General features: G+C 30.7%; 4 protein-coding genes across 5 annotated transcripts in view; 3 read left to right on the top strand and 1 right to left on the bottom strand.

Annotated features, from left to right (window-relative positions):
• The first annotated feature begins 448 nt into the window (after nucleotides 1-448).
• On the top strand, nucleotides 449-4,372 carry LOC111003880 (sorting nexin-17). Its single transcript, XM_022274622.2, has 8 exons — nucleotides 449-672; nucleotides 821-1,010; nucleotides 1,084-1,438; nucleotides 1,585-1,747; nucleotides 1,930-2,151; nucleotides 2,292-2,435; nucleotides 2,688-2,834; nucleotides 3,101-4,372. The coding sequence occupies exons 1-8, from the start codon at nucleotides 613-615 to the stop codon at nucleotides 3,245-3,247; spliced, it is 1,428 nt and encodes a 475-aa protein (XP_022130314.2). The 5' UTR covers nucleotides 449-612; the 3' UTR covers nucleotides 3,248-4,372.
• Nucleotides 4,373-5,104: 732 nt separating this feature from the next.
• Nucleotides 5,105-5,884, bottom strand: LOC111003810 (cytochrome b-c1 complex subunit 7). The gene is made up of 3 exons (XM_022274510.2): nucleotides 5,721-5,884; nucleotides 5,603-5,650; nucleotides 5,105-5,433 (listed from the first exon to the last, which is right to left on the bottom strand). Exons 1-3 carry the CDS (start codon nucleotides 5,752-5,754, stop codon nucleotides 5,186-5,188), a joined length of 330 nt encoding a protein of 109 aa, XP_022130202.1. The 5' UTR covers nucleotides 5,755-5,884; the 3' UTR covers nucleotides 5,105-5,185.
• A 1,234-nt stretch (nucleotides 5,885-7,118) lies between these two features.
• On the top strand, nucleotides 7,119-10,238 carry LOC111003809 (lipoyltransferase 1, mitochondrial). Of its 2 annotated transcripts, none has more exons than XM_022274509.2 (4): nucleotides 7,119-7,793; nucleotides 7,982-8,089; nucleotides 8,738-8,939; nucleotides 9,234-10,238. In XM_022274509.2, the coding sequence occupies exons 1-4, from the start codon at nucleotides 7,254-7,256 to the stop codon at nucleotides 9,623-9,625; spliced, it is 1,242 nt and encodes a 413-aa protein (XP_022130201.2). In that variant the 5' UTR covers nucleotides 7,119-7,253; the 3' UTR covers nucleotides 9,626-10,238. The 2 variants fall into 2 exon arrangements, with proteins under 2 accessions (XP_022130201.2, XP_022130200.2); XM_022274508.2 differs by having other exon boundaries at nucleotides 8,726-8,939.
• A 324-nt stretch (nucleotides 10,239-10,562) lies between these two features.
• Nucleotides 10,563-16,533, top strand: part of LOC111003914 (atrial natriuretic peptide-converting enzyme) — a 44,932-nt gene continuing 38,961 nt past the window's right edge. The window contains exons 1-2 of the mRNA XM_022274670.2: nucleotides 10,563-10,722; nucleotides 15,884-15,928. Of these exons, the coding sequence (XP_022130362.2) occupies nucleotides 15,902-15,928 (27 nt within the window). The 5' untranslated portion in view covers nucleotides 10,563-10,722; nucleotides 15,884-15,901. The remainder of the gene's footprint in view (nucleotides 10,723-15,883; nucleotides 15,929-16,533) is intronic.

Below are 16,533 nucleotides of genomic sequence, written 5' to 3'. Positions count from 1 at the left end.
TATTTGAAGATAAGTAAGCAGTAAGTCTTTAGGCGCGACTAGGCAGTAAGCCGCCAGTAACTCGGATTTTTTTTCTGACGGAAGTAACGCTGTGTGTGTAGTTAATAGTTACCGCTATTTAAAAATAATAACGATAGCGCGTTGTATAAGTATTTCAGCGCCATCTAGTGGTGCAATATTTGAACTGATTTAAGTCGGTTTCTTGGTAGTGATTATTTTGGATAGCATTCACTTTCTCACGTTTTATTTGGTACTGATTCTTGTAAATTTGTTATTATTAGTATATTTATATTTAAAATGAAAATCTATACTAGTAACATGTGTACATATTAAAATTCCAGTTAAGGTTACAGACCCTTCCCTCAACAATTAGTGCCAAAAAGACAATTTACCAAAATGTATTATTATTTATTATACTATAATTTGTATGTATACACTATACGCTGACATTTGACAACAAATCACAAAGTGGGCGAGTTTTGTTTTGCTTTTGCCTAACGTCTGATGATTTTCTCTACATCTTTCATGTATTTTGTGTACAACCTACAGCTTTAACAGTTTTTTTTAACTAAGTTTGTTAATATAATGATATGGTCTTGAAAATTGTTCAAAATGCATTTTTCTATTCCGGACTTACAACAATTTCGAGACGACAATGGACTTACTTACACGGTAAACTCAAGAAGTTAATAAATATGTTAAAATAGTTCTTGGCTAATAACTTAATAAAAAAATATATTTTAATGACCTTTAGGTATTTATGAATCAACAACGTATTTCAGCTTTGAATTACTAATGCTGCGTTTTTGTTATCTTAAAGGGCTTCAACATACATATTGATGGATTTTTCCACTGCACTGCTCGCTTTAAGCAGCTGCTTAGTCTGCACGAGCAATTACAGGCACAATACTCTTATTATAAATTGCCACAGTTTCCACCAAAAAAGTTTTTTCTCACTAGTTCACAATTAGAAGAACGCAGAATTCTTTTAGAGAAATATATCCAATTAAGTAAGTATCTTAATCTTTATTATTAAAACTTAAAATTTGAAATAAATGAATTTTAATTACTTTTGGATTTCAGTTGGACAAAATCCGGTTTTGGCTAATTCAGGAATATTAATGACATTCCTTTTAACTGCTCAACAAGAAACACATAATGTCAAAGTTCATGTTGTTGATATAGAGATCTCTTTGATGAATGGATATAGGATACCACTGTCGGTATCATCAACTGACACATCAAGTACTGTTTTAGATATAGCTTGTAATTATGTGAATCTCCCTAAAGATTACACAAAATACTTTTCACTGTTTTTATTTAACTGGAGTTGTGCAAAAGATGGACAGCCAAGTTTTAAGAAATTGGAAGATTTTGAATCACCATATATTTCCCAGAAATATGTTAGACCTGAAGATAAAATTGTGTTAAGAAAAAGGTAAGTATTTTATGGTATTAACACTATATAAGATAAATAGTTTTTTCATAATTTTTTAACAAATCATAAAATTTGTAATAAAAACTAATGTTGTTTTTATTTTAATACTTTTTATATATTAAATTACAATATTTTGATTTTTTTAGTTATTGGGATCCTTGTTATGATATGGACCTAGTTCAAGACAGGGTGTCAATAGATTTATTGTATCTTCAAATTATAGAAGATATTGATTTAGGATGGATTACTGCTGATTCTGAAACTAAAGTCATGCTTTCATCACATGAATCAAAAAAACAAAAGAAAGAGGTAAAATATAGTAAACAATATAGATTGCAATGCAGATGTTTCAACAATATATCAGTTACATATTTATTATAATATATTCTTAACTTTTGCTTAATGAATTTATCATATAGATTTAGAAATTAGTATGTTATAGTATTAGTATTAGTATGTAATAAACATGTTCAATTGTTTATTTTAAACAGTACATTGAGTTGGCTAGAAGTTTAAGGCATTATGGCCGAATACCAGCTGGAGAGGGCTTAACAGAAGCAGTAAATATTGGCGACATGGGTGGTGCTTTAATAAATGTACGAGTGTCCTTAGCATGTAAAGAATTATCACTTACAAGTGTAACACATCCTAGCCATGAGCAGCGATATAAAGTAACACGAATGCGTTGTTGGCGTATTACAACTCTACATTCCGTGAGTCTAACTTATTATAATCTCCTGGCAAAATCTAGGCAATCTCATGTTGCCTATTTTTTAAGAAAACTTTGCTTAAAAGTATTCTATAGCATGTCGTTCTTTTTGTCACACTTTATTTTTAAACATTAAAATTTTAGCTGGATCATTCACAAAATGGATCTTTACTAGAAGAACCAACAAAAAACTTTGAGCTTTCTTTTGAATATCTTATAAGCAAGGATAATCTCATTTGGGTAACATTGAAGACTGAAAATGCAATATTCATCAGTGTATGTTTACAGGTAGCTTTGTTTACAAAAATTGTTTATTTAATTATGAAAATATTAAATCTTTAACATTCATATATGTAAATAAATCTGATTTACTTAATGTCTCAAGATTTCCACATTTTACCAATTGTTCACATATTCAAATTCACCTATTCAATACAAATCAACAAATCCCCAAAATTGAAAATGATAGAAGTCAATCTATTGTGTGTGTTATTATTTAAATGAGCCTATCATACAACTCACCCTGTATCAATGTACCAGTCAATAGTCGATGAGTTGATGCGTCAAAAGAATGGTGAGGGTCCTATATCACCACGCTGCAAACGGGCGAGTCTCACCTACTTGCGTCGGGATGGCTCCAGTCAATTAATAACACCTTCATCATCTAGCGATACACTTAGTTCTATAGTAAGTAAACCCTGTATTCTATTATTTCTAAATTCTTAGCCTATTTAACTTATGATTTTACCAAAGGGGCTCGGATTAATGTTCCTGTCATACTCTATTTATGTGTTTGAATTTAAAGTTTGATGTATTATCAGAATCTATAAAAAGTATTATGAATTTTGTGATAGTACACATATGTTTGTACATATTATGATAAAAATCAGTTATCTATATACTTAATCAATTAGAGTCATATTGTATGAATAATAATTTGTTCACTTTTTTAGAATGGAGACTCTTGCACTTCAGGAAGTTCTCGTGAAATATTCTCAGTTCAGAAGTTAACAGAGAAATTTGCATCTGTCGCGTTTAAAACTGGCAAGGACTGTGTGGAAAATAACGCTTTTGAAGCTATAGGTGATGAGGAATTGTAATATAATTGGTTATATGAAACTCTTGCTGTTAACATCAAAAATTAACATTTTGCAATTTAACTGCACTGGTGATGATTTTGGTTGATGAATGTGATGTTTTAATTACAAACAAGAAAATTAGGCTTACAATACAGGCCTTATAAAAGACAATATGGGTTAAAAACTGTAGGTAGTTTAAATTACTTAAAGAACTACCTATGACTTCCTATTTTTAAATTTAAATATTATTTATACCGCATCTAGTAGAAATGTGAAAGCAAAAAATATTTAGAAACATATTAGAAAAAAAAATTGGTTAACAGCAAGGAATGAATACTGTCTGACAAAAGACAGGCTAAACTATATTACGGACAAATTCGTAAATATAATTTATACAAACAAACAATTTTGATTTTTTATAGGCATTAAAGTTTTTATTTGGGGAAATTTCCATTTATAAAATGTGGCAATGACTTAGCTTTCCCTTAAATTTTTACTCCATTAATTTTTTCCGGCCATTAACTTGCCATATAACATATCGAATTTATGATTATATCACTAAATTATTTACATAATATTTTATCATGTCCTCTCTGAATATTATGTCCAAAAGATGTAATTTTTAGTAAAACATTAATTAAGATAGGAATGTATAATACAAGATATTATAAGTCCAGTGTAATGTAATGACATAAAAACCTCTAACATATTATAGGCTTCTTTAAAAGTTAGTGCCAAAGAACCCCTTGTTAGATCATGCTTTCATTGATTGCATGCATGTTTTTATTAGCTTCATAATTATTTATAATATATAAATTAAGTATAAACAAACACACACAAATATCGCCTTTTACTCCTTATGAAATACGTTTTCAAAATTATTTTTTCTATACATCAGCTACACAAAAGATTATTTTATTTATTGACAGTTGTCTCGAATATCGCGTCCCTTTATTTCCTGCTTTTTTAATATAAGCAAGAAGGCATTTAATTCCTTAAAAAAATATTTCCATTGAAATAATCATCCTTCTCCTAACAAACAATTATTTTTTGGTTCATTGGGGGTTTCTTTATTTTTAATAATAAACTTTAAAGTAATGTGTCATTCATTTTTTAATGGACACATTCAAATACTTCAGTATAAAGTCTAACAACAATTTTGTGTCTTGTATATATGATCATACTGTTTGTGGCTCACATTTCTGGACATCCATAAATATTTCAAATATGAATTCAGGATAAAATGTTTGCAATACTCATAACATAATTTTCTCAGAATCTTTGTTTAAATCGTTCATTTATCAATATTTTATGAGACTGTTTACTTAATAAATGTAAAAACTGATTTTTTTTTGTTATGTCATGTGCTCAGATTCTTTAAGAAAATATGTAAGTAATGTTACTGATGTATATAATTACTGCAAAGTTATTTTGATTTCAAAAACAATTATTTTTAACTAAATGTTATATAATTAGATTATAATACAGTATGTATTATTAGTAATACTTGCAATATAATAATATTTGTACAGAGTTTTGATAAAAAAAATATTATTATCATGTTTCTAAAAATTATATATGTCTACAGCATAATTTTATGATTAAATTAGTTTTTTTACTCATACATTTAAAATATATAAGAATAAATACCATGGAGTTTCATTTTTAAATGACATGAATCTTAAATATTTGTTGAAATAGTGACTATACTAATAGATTCTTAAGATTTATACATTCCTATGTAATTATTAAGAAGTAATTGTATCCATCATAAATTAAAAAAGACTAAAGAATGGTCACTAAATCAATTTTCCTTATTATAATCTTAGTTTAATCAAGTTATGTGATGTATATTAACAAACTAAATAAACAACAAAGTCATAAATAAGAGTTTTATTCCTTGATTTGAAACATTTTCACTTAAAACCTACAAAAAATTCATACACTAACACTTTGTTTTTAATTATTTTTTTCCCAGTTTTCACGTTCTTGCTTTTCATTTTTTACTTGTTCAACAATTGGGGTAAGATAGAGTTTGTCCTCTTCAAATTTTGTCCACTCCTCCTTTGGTAAAATTGTTTTGGTAACGGACAATTGGGCAGCTCTAACTAAACGATAATTGCGTTCATCAACTACATGTTGAGGTAAACGGCGGAGAGCCTCAGTAACTTCTTCAGTTTCGTGAAGACAATCGTCACGAAGTAACCCTGTTCATAATTAAAAATGTTTTCAATCTCTACATGTACATCTATTTTCTCAACCAAAAATGTGCAAATTATAAAGTATGTAAATAATGTCGGATTGCAGGCAAAGGCAGCTCATATTAGTATAAAAAAAGACACCAGAAAATCCTTTATTAAAAAACATATTACTAACCATATTTATTAAATCCCGCGAGGTTGTAGCACCACTTCCTTAGGCTGTCTGAAAGGGATGAATCATTATATAACACTGAAATATAATTGGTGTGAAATTTTATGTAAGAGATACTTACTGTTGTATAATACCTTTGTTGTACGCAAAGCCATAATAGGTTTGTTTTATGTTCAGAGGTCGGAATAATAACTTTTAAACACAGTAAATTTTGATACACGGCCTATTGCACAAATTACAAATCAATTCGCAAATTTCAAGTTGAAAATGTAATCTGATGTCAAACATCAAAGTCACAAAGATGTCATGAAACTGTCATGTCACAGCTGCGATGATAATATTTTGCCTAAAAACTTATTGTACACAGTCTGTTTTGGAAATTTTTAATATAATGTGACCATTGAAGTTGACTTTTCCGAAAAAGTGCTTAAAAAAATTATTTCCATACTTGACGCTGGCTAATGCACAAACAGTGTTAGAGCCAAAAGGAAAAAAAAAGAAAAAAGAAATTATTTAATTGAAATCTTCCTTTGTCGTAACCTACTTATCACTAAGATGATAGGTAGGTATGAGATATTATATTAAATAATAGTCTAATTTCAGAGTTTAACCTCTTTGTATGGTACATTATTCAGTTTAAAAATATACTTTGTCGGTCAGTATAAATAAATCAAGCTTTTATTTAATTCAAGAGCTTATATAAATTCAATTATTGATGTGTCTTATTATTCTGTAAAAATAGCGAATTTGTAGTTAGCAGGTAGTAACACCTCAAATTTTTCACATCAATTTTTTTTTATAAATTAGAGAGTTAAGCATTTTAATTTTTCCTTTAAGTATTAGGATAATTTATAACTCACTTTTAAATACTTGACAGTAGAGAATTTTAATTATTATAGCAAAGTGCAAACGTGACTTGAAAAGGTGAAGTATATACTATTGTTATGATGTAAAATTTATATTCAGAATAATATTATATAGGTAATGTTCAGTAACCAAAAATACTATTATTCAATGAAAATTACCCACTTTCAGCTATACAACAACGCAAGATAAACGAAGTGCGCTCGCGTGTCAGAGTCGTGTTTCTTATCAGGCGTATTTACTTGCTACTCTATAAGTGAACTTAATATGCCCTCGCTCGACCCCTCGGTTCCTTGGCCCGCTTATCATTATCAGCTTGAATAAAATGAGGCGACGGAAGGTAATTAATTCATATTTTGTTACGCTGTCGCACAATTCATTCGTTTGAAATATACTCTAATATTACAATTATTTTTTCCTTTTTCCATTTTTAGTAATTGCTTTTTGTGATTATAATTTCGTTTTTAAATATACTTGATTTGTGATTTTTTTGTTCAACCTGTCTTCAAGAGAAGGAATGCAAAGTGACTGTCGAGACTGTTTGGGGATTCGTTTTCGAATTAACGCCCTGCACCAAACTTGGAAGTGGCTGCATCAAACAATTGCACTACATGAATATTTGATCTCCCTCTCATCAGCTGATACAGATGCCTGCCTGCCTGCTAAGTGCTAATCACTGATTTGTGGTATTTGAACTCTAGTAATAAATATCTAAAATACAAGAACTGAGTGTTATACGTCTGTAAAACTGCCAATCACTCATTCATATAGAAAAGTATCTGCTTGGAAAATGTCTCAATCAATGATGAGAAAGTTTGTTGTTACCAACATGTGTGTTGTGGCTGGACTGACAAGACGCACAAGTGCAAGAAGCCTGGCTATAAGTTCAGCCAAACCAATAAAACAGGATCAGGTATTACCACCAGAGAGGGAAATCACAAAATCTGTCTTTATGTCACAATCAACAGACATCTACACTAATCTAGCAATGGAAGATTGGATGTACCGTAATATGGATTTTTCAAATCACCATGTTATGATGGTGTGGAGGAATGAGCCCTGTGTTGTTATTGGAAGACACCAAAACCCCTGGCTTGAGGCAAATGTACCTTTCTTAGGTGATAAGGAAATTGCTCTTGCTCGACGTAATAGTGGTGGAGGCACAGTGTATCATGACAGAGGAAACCTAAATATAACATTCTTTACCCATCGAGACCGATATGATAGAAAATATAACTTAGAAATTATCAAAAGGGCCTTGTATAGAAGCTTTGGAATAAAATCTCTTATCAACGAGAGACAAGACATTATTGTTAGGGACAAATACAAAGTATCCTTTTTAAATATGAAAATATATTTATTTAATTAGTATAAATAACATTAGAAAGGTATTTTACATTTAATAAAATTATAAGAGTTAAGGAAAACTTTTCCATCAAATTGTTTAAAGTAACAATTACTTAATGAAATCTATTATTATGTTGTAATGTCTGTAAGTTTCCTTAATTAAGATGTTAGATTTCGGGAACAGCTGCTAAGCTAAGCCGTTTAACAGCATACCATCACTGCACACTTCTAGTCAATGCCAACAAGGCTGATCTCAGCAAAGCACTTGCTAAACGAGAGGTGAGTTCTAACATCTACTTATGACTAGATTTATAATAAACAATATGCTTTATGTTTGACTGTATTCCTTTTTTTGCAATTTTTTCTCTAAGATCAATAGTAACTTATACTTTCCTCCTGCATGAGTAACAATTTAATGATATGCACATAAACTACCATTAACACTTTAACAATGCATTCTAGTAAAGACCTTTAGTATTAATTAGATTAATGAAGTGTACAGCAGTCTTTTGTTTTTTAATTTGCTCAGTAACTGTTTATAATTTACATGACTAAAGGGCTCATTAGGGTTTTGAAACTATTTAAGGATTTAAAATTATTCATTTATGTTAGAGGTCGCATCATGCACCATGACTCATGATATATTAGTTTATTAGTAAACCTAGATTATTGTGATACTTCACAGTTTCAAATAGAAAAGTAAGTGTAAGTAATATAGTGTTTGTTTCTTTATAAACGAATTTATAAAGAAACAAACACTATATTACTTATAATATACCTCCTTTACATATACTTTAACAATCGTGTTTATTTAGCTAAAAAGTTGTCTTGGAATAAACTACTAATATGTTTGTGGTAACTAACCTGACCTATCCCCTCCAATCACTCAAGTTAAGGGCGCATAATTTTATATAGCATGGCATACAGACATCAGCGACTCCGTCAACGCCGTCTCCTGTCGTAAATCTGGCGGATCTGGACAACAGAGTAACAGTGGAAAGCCTTCAGACGGCCATCGGATACGAGTACCTTCGCACACCGGCGCTTCATATCGAAGATGCCGGTGAAAGGCATATATCACAACAGAGAGGTTTCCAATTCGTTAATCCCACTGAAGATTGGTATCCAGGTACTTATATATTTTTATCATACATATCTCCTAACTAGTCTTGAGTTCCAAATTTGAATTTCTCGTTTGACGGCTTTTCAGTTTTTGGTTCAGTCAGTTTTTAGAAGATTCTGACAGAGTCTTTGATTCTGTTTTCTGAGATGAATTGTAAATAAGTAATAAATCGCGATGTTTAAATTCATCATATAAATATCACAATGTAGAGTAATATCATATTTGTTTAAAAAAAAATCAAACGCAACAAGATATACAACTTGTGACTGATGAATACTCATTTAAATTATCAATTGACAGGTATTGCAGAATTAAGAAAGGAATTGACGACATGGGAATGGTGCTATGGCAGAACACCAGAGTTCACTGTTAGCCGCTCCTTCCCAGTGCCACCGGAACTTCTCTCGTCCAAACTCTATTCCGCCTCTCAAGAGTTGATCATCTCCATGACTGTGGAGAAGGGCTTAATTAATGACGTCACGCTGAACATCCCGCCCGGTTTAATCGAGTCCGGCTTTCACGGGGAGGCTTCAGTGATAACTCATCTGAAAGGCAAGCGGTTCACTTCAGAAGCACTTGCGGCTCTCGAAAACGCCATGTTGACCCGTCACTTGGGCGGTGACGTCAGAAAGTTGGACGACAAAGAACAATTTGTCGCTAAGTGCTTCGACCAAGTCGTCAACACTGTGTAAATCTGTGTTATACAAAGGTGCTATAGTATAAGTATTATCAGTAAATATGTAGGGGCTGTAGATATCATAAATTACGATAGTTGGTTCAAAGGCCTAACGATATGTAAAATTCCGTTTATAAATTGTTTTGTGTATTTATACTGCTTAAACATAATTTACAAATTACTTGTAATTAATTTGCTTTCGTAGTTGTTAAATTCTGTTAGTGTTATTTTATAGTGTTGTTGCTTACAGTGATATCTTGTATTTCATTCAAGTGAACTGTGATTTTTAACCAACATTTTATGTTAAATAATAATATAAAATGTCACTATTAGGCAAAACACAACACACGATTCGCAGCTTTTGTGTTAATCGCTACAAGAATGCATCATATCATTTGTTTTTAGTTTTTTTTATAAAGTTATGTACAGCCACATAGAAAATAGCAATAGGTACATTTGTTTATCACATGTAGTTTTTACATCCTAGACGGTACTTTTCTGTATGAATTTGTTTTATTAGTTGTTAGATGATTATTTAGCTTTAATTTAATATCTAATTATTTATTAATGGTGTATATGATTTTAACAGTTGTCAAATTATTTTGTGTTAATAAAGACAATAAAGAATATTTTTGTCATTTTCTAATCAAACCCTTGTTTGTTACTATTACATAAGTTGCGTAACAAATTACATCAATTGACAGTGATTACATTACCGGTAATGTTTATGCAACTATTTTGGAGGCATCTCAAGGAGAGGGCTTTATAAAGGATCATAAGTTCGGACAATACTCGTTGATTACGTTAAAATACAGCATGACTAATGTTCGTGAGTGAACAAACTTAGCAATGGTTAGAAATATGCGCGTGTGTCCTCGCACAATAAAAACCTGCTTGGGTCTTCCTCTCGCTTTCAGAAGAGCTGGGTGGTGGTCGATGGCCGGCGCAAGTGAACCTACTCGAGCCAGTACTATCGTACACAGCGACGCGCACGTACGCCATATTTAATCTTGACTCGTTGCCATGACAACCGCGTATACAAAACAATTCTCACGATAATATCCCGTAACAAAACTGAAGTGCTGTGACAATCACTCAAATTATATTTGCAAAGTAAGTATATGTTGCCTCGAATAATATAAAAAAAGGTATAAACATGCAAAAATACATACCAAAGCATATTATTTTATCATATAAAGTAGTAATTCTCAGATTGTATAGGTAGGTATTAATCCTACAAATTATTTAAGTAATTTTGGTTTGGTTCGCTTAGTTTAAAATGTAATAGTTTTAGTTTGGTAAAATTACGATATATTGTCAAATTTAATCTTTAAATATATTAACACTTATATACAGGTTAAGATACCTTTCGATATATGGCGTTTAAGAATTTAAAAAGGGTTTAAACTTTAAAAACAGAAAAATTGAAATTATACATAATTATCGGTAACTATATTGGTGTAAATTTTAAAGTAGAAATGTGCAAATGAAACCGCGATCTAGTCATAAATATTTATTTGGTAAGTATCAATTATATTAGTGATGATTTGTGCAACTTATACCTAAGGCAAATCAAAGTATTCGTTTTGGCAATAGAGAAATAATCTGATGATGCCATTAGGTTATGCAAACTTAATTTCCGGATGACTAAAACTATTTCAAGATAAAATTCAACATTTATTTGTGTGTGGATGATCTTAAAGAGGTTACATTAAATTGGTTATTATATATTACACAATGACTTTATTTAATTGTTATGAACATTATAATGATTAACGTATAGGTACGTCCAATAGTACTGTATTTCTTTGATCGAAGATTATTTTTGTAGATTTTTATGTATATTAGAGTAGGAGGTAACAAATATCGAGGCCGATTCTCGAATAAGGTATACCTGTATGTTTGGTTCCCGGCGGAATAATAATTATATCGGGTGATACTTAATACTTTACACTCACGGGCCTTTTAAAAACTAATAATTATAATAGTACTGTTACTTCTATTGAAGGCAATAAGATCACCTGTTGCCCTCTTATTTATTTAATTGTTCTCATTGGTTTTGGCATTGGTATTGGTTTTAAAATGATTCTTTTACATGCATAAAGTAGTTGTCTCCGAACTTCGTTTCGCTTTATTTTTTACCTATATTAGGCGGCCTTTTTAGTAGCTACATACCAACGCATGTAACATTTTGCTAAGTTAGTATACCTATAGTGATTATTCGCTTTTCAGGCTTAGAACTAAATCCTTCATTTTTTATATACATATATCCAATTTTTCTCTCAATAAAAACCTTCCTTCTTCTGAGTTCAAATAATAAATTAAAGTAACTACTCGAATTAACCTGTCTTCGAGTTAACATATTTTGATGATTTATTTTCTTTAAATAGATGATTAAATTTTTGGGCATATACTTGCAGAGCTCCTGGCTGCTGGTATTTTTCAATATAACTGATATAGCAGTGTATGTAAATGGTTCCTTGCATTATCTTAATATATATAAATCTCGTGTCACAATGTTTGTCCTCAATGGACTCCTAAACCACTTAACCGATTATAATAAAATTCGCACACCGTGCAGTTCGATCCGACTTGAGAGATAGGATAGGTAAGATCTTTAATTATAGTCGCAATTTTATTTTATTGCAAATTATTTGTTTATTATTTGATACAATTCTAACAGATGGCGCTGAGTTAAAGGTAGTTTAGTTTAGGTCCGTGTCGTGGTACCAACGTTTTACACAAGTTCTCCTACGGTTTCCCTTGATTAATTTACTAGTATGTAATATAACAAAAATCTTAGCAACAGCAACGCTTGGCCGAGTCAGCTAGTATAGTATAATAGGTAACATCTTATATGATGGTTTAAAATTAAAGAAGAACGCGAAGGTAGGTAAAATGGCACGGCCAATTTTTTCGTCCAGTAGAACAAAAGTTTTTGCAGCTGATGGCGCCTTCTCACGCCTAGTTGCGTTTGATCCACGGCTTTTTGGCCCTAAATAAGGATTCAGGAGGAGATTCAAAGGATCGTCACTAGTTCTTATAAATATAAAAACATGTGCCAACGGTTTTATTTATTAAAAAGAGGACAACTTGAGGGGTAAACCTTTGTCCTTTACCCTAATTCTATTATATTACCGGATGCTGGAACTCTCTTTCTCTCTTTAATCGGCAGCTAATGTCTGAGTGTCGTGGTGAGCAACGCATCTAGAGCCTACTATCTGTTTCCACCGGTTTCTGTCCAGCACTTCCCTTATGACAGTGTACAGTTTTGAGGACGATGTGTCTTTCACTTGATCGGCCCATCTGGTTTGTGGACTAATTCAGGAAAATAACTCTGGTACATAATAAAGGCAATAATATGATTTACATTTTGTTTTACATCAAGCATTCTGTTAAAGTTAGTTAAAATTATTCTACGTACATCGCTACGAAAGAAACATACACAAGACTAGACTACTAAATATTTATTTACGAAGGACTTAATAAGTAAAGATGTTAACTGAAAACAAATATTAAGAGGTACTTTGCTTCCGTTTAGAAATCAGATATCCGATCGCTTAATAATCGTTATCATTTGAACACGCTCACGCCATTTGTTACAGTAACACTACATAATTGCGCAGTTACTAATATGATGCAAATTCAATTCGTAAATATAATTATAAAAGTCTATATTTACTAAAAATAAAACAATTAATTATCTATGCTTTGATAAAAGCACCAACTTGGAGAAAAGAACATTCCGCCATTCGTGTTAATTTTGTTGTGATTTATTTTTGTCTTCCCCTTTTATCTATTCCGGTTCTAAATATTTACATGTTAATTAACTTAATTATAAACTTGTATTTATAACCGGTGTGCCAAATACGAAAACCTTCATAAGTCTCAATACATACTGAATAGGATGTCAGCAAGAAAAGCCTTGTAGGAAAGCCAGGTGCGTATAAACTGACTCACGAAATTTGGGAAGTAGGTTAATAGTTTGTGGGAAATAATGTCGATTTTTGATAAAATAATCCAATTTTGGTAAACATTATCACAATGTTTTGTGTTGGAATTCACTGCAACCGGTTGCGGTGAATTCCAATACAGATTTAATTACGATAAAATACAAAATAATCAGCGACTGGATTCAAATAAATATGTTTACCGGTGACAGAATCTATAGTTTATAGATAATATATATGTATAGTTATTACCAATATGTTTTAAAAAAATGTTCACCCGTGCAAGGCGGGACAGGCTGCTGGTACTTAGTAGGTAATTGTCTGAATTTCAGTAACGGTAGCAAAACTGAATCTGAAGTTAATCAATTCCGTTTTTTAAACAAAATATTTTTAATTGTTTAAATGGCATACAATATAATTTTTATAAAGAAATCATAATTATAAAAAAAAATTAGTATTATTAATTATTGCGACTATCCATGTACGCAGTATTTGTTTCGAGAGGTAGGATGCTATAACAAATATTTGAAAACATTGTAATAGTGCATTTTTTTCACCAGAGATAAGAACCCGAAATCTTATAACCTCCAGTCCAACATGCTAGTCACTAGACATGTGAGGCTGTTGAATCATAATTGCAGATAAGTAGCGTTCGGTAACTGAGACACGTGTTATTCCCACGTTTGTAATAAGCAAAACTCCACATTTTCAATTGCTTAATTACAGAAGTTAATTACAATCCGCAGCTAGTTAACATCGTACCTATCTTGCGTAAAAATTACGAATGCAGCGAATAATTTTTCAAAGAAAATATAATTTAAATATAATATCTGAACGTTAAACGTATGTAATATTGGTTGGATATGGATGGGACTGTAAGTCAAATGTCATTAAGGAGACTGATTTAGTATTTAATCCAGTGTGTCCCAGAGTGAGGGGATTTAATTGTTAAAGAGGGCTGTTCGAAATTTTATTAAAATTATTAGGACTTTCAATTTCGTTTCGTTAAAAATTTCGTAGTAATTTCTTCTTAAAGCCTATCATTTCAGTTTCTTCTGTGAACAATTAGATTTTATAACATTAAAAATTAGTTACATAGCCATTTTAGACTGGCTAAGATGTTTCACCGCATTAAAAAGGTCGAGAAACACTGTCTTAATCTTTGAATTCTGTCCATAAATTAATAAGACTTTGTAGTGAAACTTACGTTTAATGAATAACATTGCCCGCAGTAAAAATCAAGAAACAAAACAATACTTTTTTAGTCTAGAATGTGTACGAAGTAATGTAATTTTCTATTAATAGAATGATTGTAGGGATTAATGCATTTTTCTTGGTGGTGTATCTCTTATAATATAGTAACAATTTACGCAACGCTTTGCATTGCATATAATCGTAGGTTTGTCGTTAAGGCATATGTAACTCAAAACAATAAGCAAAGTGTAATAAATTGCATAGGATAATCGTTTATAAAATTTACAATCCGTGTAACACCTGCATTTACTTTATTGCGAAACATGTTGCATTACAATACCAAGAATGTAGATATGATGTCATCGTTTAACAAAATTTCAAAATTCATAAATTTTGCACAAATCTAAAAAGCTAGTTTGGTTATTTTTTAGCATTGCATTTAGATTATAGTTGATTTTGACATTCAGATAATGATGGACGCGCGCATCTTGGGATATATATCAAGTTTTTAACACCAAATAAGAAAATCACATGGGAATAAAATAATAACGCTGTGCAATGTGAATACAGAAATTTTGTGATAGTGCAAAAACGATAAACATAAGAAATTCAACAGATATTTGTAAGATAATAGAAAAATATTTTTAGGTAATTATGGCTAACGGTTCGAATGACGAGTCTATATTATCCGTCGTCGATCATCAAAATACAATGTACATATTTCTGATCGATGTACCTAGTTTATGTTAAAAAAACCTACTTATCTACCCATTTCAGAATACAAAGTAAAAACAAAATTACATAACGAATTAGTTTTAACTGTTTTTGTTGTTTATTTAGCAATTAAATTTAATTCTTGGAATCTCATCGATTGGTTTTTATTTTATTCGTATTGCAAACTGTCATTTCAAATGGCAAAGGTTAACTCTGTTTGACTTCTACCTGCAATGTCTCTGCACTCTGAATTGAATGATATTGTGTAACAGTACTAGGATGTATTATTATATTGGCTTCTGATCATTAATTAAAGAACATTATGTGAATAAATATTAAATTATAAGCTCTAAGTAGAAGCCATATAGAGACGAACTAGGCGAGAAAAACTTATATATGTATTTGTTTTGTTCCAGGTGTAACAGTATTTCATTATGGAGAAGGAAAAAATTATGTTCAAGGTAAGAATAATAAATAATTACTCTTGGTGTTTCTACTTATAGCAATACATGAATATGTATGGATTTTTTTAAACCTACCTTGATGTAAATATGAAAGTTTTAGGAAATGACATTATTCTACCTCCTATTACATAAACGGAGACGGGAGAAGGGCGTTTGGTGGTTATAATTTGCCGCTGTAATTACTAAAATAATTTTATTCTTTTAGACACTAATTTCTTCTCCTGGTCATTATTCAGTTAGGCCATGTTTTCGCATTACTACGCATTACACATTAAAAAAACCTTGTTTAAAGGTTATACCCGAACTTATGTAAAAAGATGGCGATAATATGTCAACATTTCAATTAATTGATAACATTTATCCATCGACTCGATGTGGCAGTCTCTAATATGTAATTGATTCGTCAATTGTGTCTGTCATTTATGGTTATTTATCAGTACACGAATTAACTATCAATAAATTTCAAGTGAAAAATCGTTATCGTATTACTCAAAATAAATCCTTAAAATAGACAATAGTATCCTATTTTTAAAAGACAATAATGTCTTTTATTTTTCCTTATTCTCCATCCAGAGCTTATACATTTGGGTTTTCAATCTAGT

The sequence above is a fragment of the Pieris rapae genome, chromosome 1 (assembly GCF_905147795.1).
Source record: "Pieris rapae chromosome 1, ilPieRapa1.1, whole genome shotgun sequence".
Lineage (NCBI taxonomy): Eukaryota > Metazoa > Arthropoda > Insecta > Lepidoptera > Pieridae > Pieris > Pieris rapae.
This window is presented reverse-complemented; position numbering and strand designations above follow the sequence as displayed.

Bases quoted from the DNA above. Each gene is read 5' to 3' on its own strand.
- LOC111003809 (XM_022274508.2), top strand. From the start codon at position 7,254: ATGTCTCAATCAATGATGAGAAAGTTTGTTGTTACCAACATGTGTGTT. The intron at 7,794-7,981 runs GTATCCTTTTTA...TTAAGATGTTAG, and splicing joins TTGTTAGGGACAAATACAAA to ATTTCGGGAACAGCTGCTAA. The intron at 8,940-9,233 runs GTACTTATATAT...ATCAATTGACAG, and splicing joins CACTGAAGATTGGTATCCAG to GTATTGCAGAATTAAGAAAG.
- LOC111003880 (XM_022274622.2), top strand. From the start codon at position 613: ATGCATTTTTCTATTCCGGACTTACAACAATTTCGAGACGACAATGGA. The intron at 673-820 runs GTAAACTCAAGA...GTTATCTTAAAG, and splicing joins ACAATGGACTTACTTACACG to GGCTTCAACATACATATTGA. The intron at 2,436-2,687 runs GTAGCTTTGTTT...TCAATGTACCAG, and splicing joins TCATCAGTGTATGTTTACAG to TCAATAGTCGATGAGTTGAT.
- LOC111003810 (XM_022274510.2), bottom strand. From the start codon at position 5,754: ATGGCTTTGCGTACAACAAAGGTATTATACAACA. The intron at 5,651-5,720 runs GTAAGTATCTCT...CATCCCTTTCAG, and splicing joins AACAAAGGTATTATACAACA to ACAGCCTAAGGAAGTGGTGC. The intron at 5,434-5,602 runs GTTAGTAATATG...AATTATGAACAG, and splicing joins CGCGGGATTTAATAAATATG to GGTTACTTCGTGACGATTGT.